Raw genomic sequence first — 8332 nt, forward strand, 5'->3', positions numbered from 1 at the left:
TTTCTCTCTCCCAACCCATCTGCTATGGCATCATTCTGCCTGATGATGTATGGAGTGATCCCATGGCTGTACTTAACTGGACAATTGGTAAAGTCACTTTGATGGTTTAAGCTTGGACAGCTGGTCTTCAGATGACTGGCCATTGTTTAATGTAAAGGCTCAAGACTGATACAGCTTCTGGACTTCACTGATAAATTCCTAAGATTGTAAGAATAGTTTAAACTTTCAAATTTTAAAATTTGGGGCAGTTGTGCAAGTTAAGGAGGTCATGCGGTCAACTGGAAGCGAGTCAGAGTTTGCACCATATTAGTGTATTTAACTTGCTGTAGATATTCTATTAGAATTCAGTCTATTGCCAGTCATCCATCTGTGACTCATGCACTGTTGCTAAACCCTGCTAATTAGGTCAGGGGTCCCCAACACCCCTCTTACACTGAACAAGTGGACCATGTCATTTCAATTCTCTGCATACCAAAGAGACCCCCAGCAAAACCAGAATCACAGCAGACCAAGATCTGTCAAATGGGACAACTGAAAGACTTGGACTAAAGACTTGTCTATTCATTTTAGAAGCACCCCAGCAGCACTAACTTTTGTTCATTTTGGTTTTTTTTTTTTTTTTTTTTTTTTTAAATAAAGGTCTTGAACCTCATACCAAAACACTGTTCATTGTTGAGCCCCAGGTTAGTTTTAAAAACCCCCAACAGACTAGAAAAGCAGACAAAGAAATTTCAGTCAGTTTAATTAGAAATTTGAGGTTTCCGATACAAGAGGAAAATAAGAAAAGCAGAACATGCCAGAGCCAATACAACCAGCATTGAACCCAGGACCAGCACAAAGGAACCTGTGAAAAGAGGAAAGTCATGCTTTTAGCACCCCTAGAACAGAAGCTGTTATTCTCCCCATTACACCCCAAAAAGAGTAATGGCTGTGGTTAGCATCTATTGGGAAACTCTGCTTTAGTTCAAATGCATGACTGGTTGAGACGTCACCTGCTGGCTTTTCAGTAGCAGCCAGATATTCAGACACCACAGGCTCAGGCTTCTCTTCCAGGAAGACAGGGCCAACAATGAGGGTCTTCTCCCATTCAGCTGGCATGGTTTGTGCTAAAAGAGGGCAAACTGTTACATTCAATCAAGACAGACCTTGGCCAAAAGCCACTTTCACTAGACACCTACCATCCCTCCTCTGCCTTGATCTGGCAATGTTCCATGGCCGTCTACGGAGGCCAGCAGCACAACTGTCATCACAGCAGCCACATACCTGGTTACTGCCATCTACAGATGTCCACCTTTAGGAAAGCAGGCCTGTCAGAACCCTATGGGCTGTTAAGGTGCTTATCAAATTCTACAGAAAACACTTACTGGCTCAGTCCAGGTATGTAGGTGCAGGCCTTGTTCAAGGAGTCAATGCCCTGGGAAGCTAAAGTCACCTTCAGACGACATGTAATGAAGATCTAAAAAGCATACAAGAAACCAAGCTTGATAATTTAATCGTGTACTGATGTTACTTTGCTATTGGATCAAGTGAAATCTGTTAATCTTACAGAGCTTGTAGCCACACCATAGAATCTGAAGGCATCAAGTACAAACTGGAGGGTGGATGGAGCAACTCTGGGAGCGAGGAACTGGGAATTGGACCCAGTCACTTTGCTGTCCATAAAGCACCTGCAAAAAGGCAGGAGATGAGGGGCAAAAAAAAAAAAAAAAGCGCATCTACTGTAGTGGCAGAAGGTTTAGATTCCTCACCCATTGTTACCAATGAAGGTGTATGTTGGGGCAGAACCATCTGAAGCTGATGAAGCCACACAGTTGTCTACAAAGAGCTGCAGAGGCACATGGTTAGTGCTGTCAACTGATGCCTGCAGGTTGATAAGGTCACCTAGGTAGAAGATCTTGGAGGAACTTGGTCCACTCCAGTCACCTGTAGAGAGAGCACATTACCATTGGCCATGTTGTCAAAGTGTCACTTCCCCAATTTTGGGTTTGGATCCTTACATAGTTATAAGAATGCCTTACTATTCATTATAACCAGAGAGAATCCCAAAACATCCTGAGAAGATATGGTGGAGGTATATGGGACCCAAGTGGGATTCAGTGCATTACTGCTGACATTGTGGAGCCTGCCAGGGAGGTAAACAGTTAAATTAGCCAGAACTGGTTAGCCATCTTAGGATATTTCAAATCAGGTCTTCCACTTCCTGCAAGGTCTATCCAAAATGCCAATCCCTTATGTTTGGCAATGTTGCCTTACCAAGTGTTCATACACACACTTACTGGATAAAGCATCTCACCTGGGATAATGGCATTCAATCTGCACCACAGCTGGGTTGGTTCGTATAATGGGAATTCCAGGAAGAGGAGAGGGATTGTAGTCAAGGGTGAATGTGTACACCATTTCATTAGCAGTCATCTAGAACAAAGTGAATGCATCAACTTGTGTGGAACCACAGTTCTTGATCTGTCATTTTCAAAATCATGGAGTTTAAAATGTACAACTAACAATGTCAAATATCCTCTCCACAAACTAAACCCAAGTTAAATGTAGAGGGATTCAAATTGGATACAAAGATTTCACAACCTATGAAAATTCCGGACAGTATGATCCAATACATAGAACAGGAAAGGCCACAAGCATGTAGAGGGATCACTTGTTACTGCCCAAGGTAAAGGAGTTTGATGATAACTTTTTCATGTAATCTTAAAGAATTTTGTACACCCAGTGGATTATGTAACATAACAGTAAACATGAAGTTGGAGTTAAAGACTCTTCCCTGCATATGGTTTCCTGAAGTGCAGGTGTCCCCATACACATACACATACACATACACATACAAGTCCTACATAAAAAGAACAAATGTTTTATAGGGAAACAGGAATCCCACGTTGATAGAGGAAAAAAAAAAAAAAGTTAAACTTTAGTGCATTTCCAGAGACTGGCTAGGCTTCCATTGGAAGAAATAAAAAAATTAGTTTTTCAACAAGACTAACAAGTCAACAAAATTTTAACAGCAAAGACGTTTTGATCAGGATAGTCCATTTATACATCAAGTTCAAGTGAAAGCATTACCAAGGAAAAAGGAATTAGTCCCAGATTACATGGCACCAACAGCTTCAAACTCACTAGGGTATTACACTAATGGGCACATCAAATTAAATCAGAAGTGCCAATTTAACTCTAAAACTAGAAACAAGGTCCATTTTGAAATGCTTTCACAAACTAGTTAAGATACTAAAGCCTTTTTGAATGGCTAACATCATTCCATATAAATTGCGGTCATTAATACAAAAATCTCACCGTAACGGTGCTGCCACAGCCCTGTAATGGAGCCTCAATCACAAAGGCAGTTGGCGTTTGGCTGGTCACTCCACATCCTCCTACTGACAAATCGGACGCCTGGACAAGATGCTGAATACCTAGTAGATCAGGATTGATAGTCACGATAACGTTCCACTCCGTGCATTGTGCAGATACCGTTTCGGGCGACCCCGCTCTTTGCTGTGCTGCACTCTGTTTCGGTATAACCACAGCCTTGTGGACTTTCGATGGCAATTTGGCCCTCCTGTAACCGAAAGCAGAATAAACTTCATCAAAATAAAAACTAAGCAGCCCAAAAGAGAGCACCAACTGATATACAGCTTTACACCCCATGACAACAAACCAGAAACTTCAAAGTGCTAGAAAAATGAGCCACGCACCCCGGTCCTCTTATACCGTCAGGTAACGCGCCGCGGCTGCGCGCCTCATTCGCACGTGCATGTGCTCGCGCACCTGTCTGAGAAATGAGAGCAGATGAGCGTGAAACTGCCGGAGAAGTCAGACGATTGGAACTCGTAGGGAAGGCGGCGTCGTGTTTTAACTTTTTCTTTGCATTCGTTTATTTATTTGCAATCGATGTCATTTGTCTTCAATCAACACAGTACTACTCGGTTCTCTAGCAAGAGTTAAGCGGAAGTTTAAAAAAATGTCCTGTAGACGTGTGTGTCATTAAGGTTTGAGGTTTAAAAAGTAAAAGGGGTTGAAATTGTAGCAGCCATATATCTTACAATGATATTTATTGAAAGTAGTGCTCAAATGACAATTATTATACACTCTAAACATAATGGTTCTACAATAGCACTTTACTGGGTCCCGTGTTTCCTCGTGAATCCAGTTGCTAGACAAATAACCTTTTTATTTTGGGATTTGTTTTTTGCATACTAAACTAGTTCTTTGGGCTCTGAAAGGGTTTGTAATTTGTGGAAAAAAACGGAAATTTGAACCGTATAGTAGACCAGCGCCTGAAGCGAAGACATAAAGGTGCAGGGTCCCTCCATTTTCAATCTGATCGATGGGGTGGCCGGTGGGGGTATGTGGTGGCTGTGGGGGTGTACCAATGCAGTCTCAAAAAACAAGGCCCGCTCATGCCTGTGGTGACGTCACATTCGAGGTGCTACAGCAGCAACAGACGCATATAGAGAACCTGTCGCGTTGTACGCGTGTAAATAAATTATTCCCGTGTAAAATTAATTAATGCAATGCGTGAAATAACAAAGGCAAGTCAGTTGCGTTATGCATTTCATTTATTTTTATATAAAACGTCACACATAACGTTTAAATCACATATTTGACATACTTAACAGCGACCATTATATAGATATCAGCAACTCAACATTAATGCAATTAATGCCTTAAACATGAGATTAACCTAAGAGTAACACTGAATACTGTATTGAATAAAACAATGCAATACTGAATGTTCATATATGAAAATGACTATGATAAAGTAAAAAAAATGGAAAATCACAGCGACGAGTGGTTGGCACCATATGAAAAATGAATATTTACATGCATCTCAGGAAATCACATATTCCTGGATTAAACAGAAGTAACGTGAAAAATAATGCAGATTTACCGTTAATAATCACAAGAAAAGCTACATTTAACACTTTGTTAATGCAGTTAAATCTAAAAAATAACAAGCAACACCAGATAAAATACAAACAGCCATTATTTTGAAATGACTAATGATAAACGATGATTTTGTTCATACCATCATAAAATAAGCAAAATTAACAAATGTGCTGATATTAATCTGTACGAAAGCAGAACGTTATATCAAAATAACTGGCTTATTAAGTTACCTCTTTTTTGTCAATGTAGCCAGTTTACGTTTGAGGTTAGCTTTTTCCTTAAGAGTACCACGTTTATCTGCAGCGCGCTTGCAATACTTATTTAAACAGATGTTGGCCACTGTAGACATGGACAACTTCAGTAAGTCACAGATACTCTTCCCAGAAACACAATTACCAACTTGCAGTCCACATCTGTTCAGGCGTTCGTTAAACAGTGAGATTAATGCAGATTTTTGATTTTTTAACAATAAAAAATTTGACTCATATACAGCATTAGTAACAATTGACTGGAAAATCAAAAACATTTGCGTAACACATTCAACCAACAAATCTGAGGGCCATTTCAGACCACCCCTGTCTGAGTCAAGCAGGTAATTATATTCCTGTGAAAATTCTAAGACTTATCCATGACTAGCTCATTTCTGCACATGTCACACTGAAGTGACTGAACTGCGCCTGTAACCATTTTAAACCCTACATAACCAGCATCAAATATAAGTGATTTTACATGCCCTAACCTCCATTTGCAGCATTATCGATGTTACCCGGCACGCGGTGCAGTTGTTCTCCATTAAAATAAACAAAACACATCAAAATATTACCTTGCACTGCACCGCAGACATCTGAACTTATAACCTTTACGACTGCAATAATTTTATATCAAAAACTAAAACGCCACTAACTTTCTTTACAACTTCAACGACGATCTTAGACAGGAAGTTCAGCTGGCACTGTTTGTAAACATAGCACCTCGATTGTGACGTCACCGGACCAATAAGTAACGCATGAGCGGGCCTTGTTTTTTGAGACTGCATTGGTTGTACTGACACACTTCAAGCCCTGTATACCTGTTGGTTATAACACACTGAGAAAACCTGAACTTATGCAGCAAGAGTCCTTGGGATTTCACAAATCAATTACCAGGTTATATTTATGGACCCTGCTTTGGATCTAAATAAATACAAATTATTTTCTGCAACATTCACCTGGATAGTATTTCTCCTATGGCATCACTCTAAGGAACCCCTTTGGTACCTTTATTTTTTTTATGTGTATATGGTTAAAAAACATAAATTAATTAAGTAATTACATTTTGTATTTCTGCTGGTTTTCCAACTTATTCAAAAGCCTACACTCCTACACTATCTAATAAAACAACTAACCACTGGTGTCCATACAGCAATTATACATCCAGTAGCTATTACCCAACCTGAACCCAAATGATCATTTGCTTACTTTACTAGACATTTTTAGTAGATGCCTGATTTTGTCCTTTTATCAGCCTCAATGTCCGCTTATTTGAAGAGGTGACATCACAAGGGTGAGATCCTCATGAAGTTAATTATGGAACACAGTTTGTGCAAAATTGGCATAAATAAAATCATACATTTGAAATAAATAACTACATGAAAAACTACAATGATATATATATATATATATATATATATATATATATATATATATATATATAATCTTATGGGCATATGGGCGCTGCTCTCATCCCTACCACCTTTTCTGTCACTTCCCCTACCTCTTCATATCTTAAATCATTCTTGAGGCAGATTAAACACATAAGTGCCAGCTTAAATAAAAAAATGAAGAAAACATATTAAGTAATTGCAATACAAACACTGACTTAATCAGTTTTAACGTGTAAAGATGCCAACAAAAGAAGAGAAGGGTGGAGAAAAGAAGAGCTGCTCAGGAAGCTGCAAGCGTTTTCAACCTCTGAGCAAATGAATGCTAAATGTCCAGAGAAAGAGGATGAAAACTAGAAATGCTCAAGTCATGTGTATTCACTGCGTACTGCACGAAAATGGAACTCACTCAGATGTGACAGAGCATTTGAATTGTAGGCCCATAACTGGTGTACCTTGGGAGTATTTAGTGACAGACTTTAAAATTGCACACGTGAGCTGACCTTCTGCTTGTTCAAGCATCTCAGATATGCACACGTCTGAGGCATATTCTTGCTTTCACTTACATTTCTTTAACTTTGAATCTGTAGTTGTTCTCATCACTCAGTGAACTTTGCACTATCAGTATTACCTGAAGCACATTAGCCAATGAACAGGCAACTACTGAGCTGGACTCCTGACCACAAGAAGCTGCAAATTGTCCAACCATTTTTTCCATTACAGAACGTACTTGACTTCCACTTCTTCACCCTGTCCATTCTTCTCCTTGCACAGGACGTTTAAGATAAGCTTAATAGGCAGTATAACAGGTGGCAAAAATCCAACATGGTCATAATCTGTGTATCGGTGTACATAAATGGGGACGTCTTAATGTGTTTTGTGCAAAGTCGCATCTTTCATAGCTCTGTCTCATTTAAGTAGTCTATGGTACGTCTGTGTAAATGTTGTCCCCTGGAAAAAAAAGGGGGAAGGAGAACCCTGCAGGACTTTGACCCCTCAAGGTAATTTGCCTGTCCACCCATCAAGTCCATCCAGTTATTTTTTATTTAAATGAGAGGAGATAGAGGAAAAAGAAGGAGACAAACCAGAACAGAACACAGAAACGCATCAAGAAACAGAGAAACGCCAATCGGGGTCATCACGTACCTTTCCACAGCTTGCTGCTCTCAATGCTGGACCTGTAATGATCTCTCCATTCTCAGAAAACCCTGGGGTTCAGTAGTAACAGGACACACCAAGGACCATATTGTAAGACAGTTTCTTTTTATTTCAGGAAAGATGCAAACAATCAAGTGCTTCCATATCGCAGTTACTGCTGGACAGTTTCTAACCATTCACTTGTGGGGTTGTTTGTGTTAGGGGAAGTGAAATATTTATACTGTTTGGCATTTTGTTTCACTTCTTTCCATCAATATATATTCACTTTAGTAACTTACCTTCTGTTTGCCTTTTTTGCCTGTTTGATTACCAATTGGGGAAGTAATTGGAAGAAGTACGGCTTGTCTAAGTCTAATGCCCCTCAGGTTGCCAGGCCATAGGTCTTGACGGCGTAGTTGCCGGGCTGGACAATTGGGCCAACTATTACAACTGAACTTTCAAATAATAGAATTCCATGTCTTCTGGCAGACTGTTATGGACCAGGGGGTGGAAAGAGCAATATTTTTAAAGGGCAGTTTGAGGACTTTTATTCTCATTTGTATCTAGGAGGTGCTCTTTCATCTTATTTGTATATTATATATTGTCAAAAGAACAGACAAACACCACAAAATGGTTTGGGGTAACCACTCCATGTAATGTAAG

At 39.7% G+C, this 8332-nt stretch overlaps 1 protein-coding gene across 1 annotated transcript; it reads right to left on the reverse strand.

The window, feature by feature from the left end:
• Positions 1–725: 725 nt before the first annotated feature.
• Positions 726–3684, reverse strand: LOC120526764 (zona pellucida sperm-binding protein 3-like). Its single transcript, XM_039749915.1, has 9 exons — positions 3298–3684; positions 2294–2412; positions 2019–2122; positions 1749–1923; positions 1547–1667; positions 1365–1456; positions 1179–1291; positions 993–1106; positions 726–844 (listed from the first exon to the last, which is right to left on the reverse strand). The coding sequence occupies exons 1-9, from the start codon at positions 3649–3651 to the stop codon at positions 741–743; spliced, it is 1296 nt and encodes a 431-aa protein (XP_039605849.1). The 5' UTR covers positions 3652–3684; the 3' UTR covers positions 726–740.
• Between the last annotated feature and the right edge of the window lie 4648 nt (positions 3685–8332).

The sequence above is a fragment of the Polypterus senegalus genome, chromosome 3 (genome assembly GCF_016835505.1).
Source record: "Polypterus senegalus isolate Bchr_013 chromosome 3, ASM1683550v1, whole genome shotgun sequence".
Classification (NCBI taxonomy): domain Eukaryota; kingdom Metazoa; phylum Chordata; class Cladistia; order Polypteriformes; family Polypteridae; genus Polypterus; species Polypterus senegalus.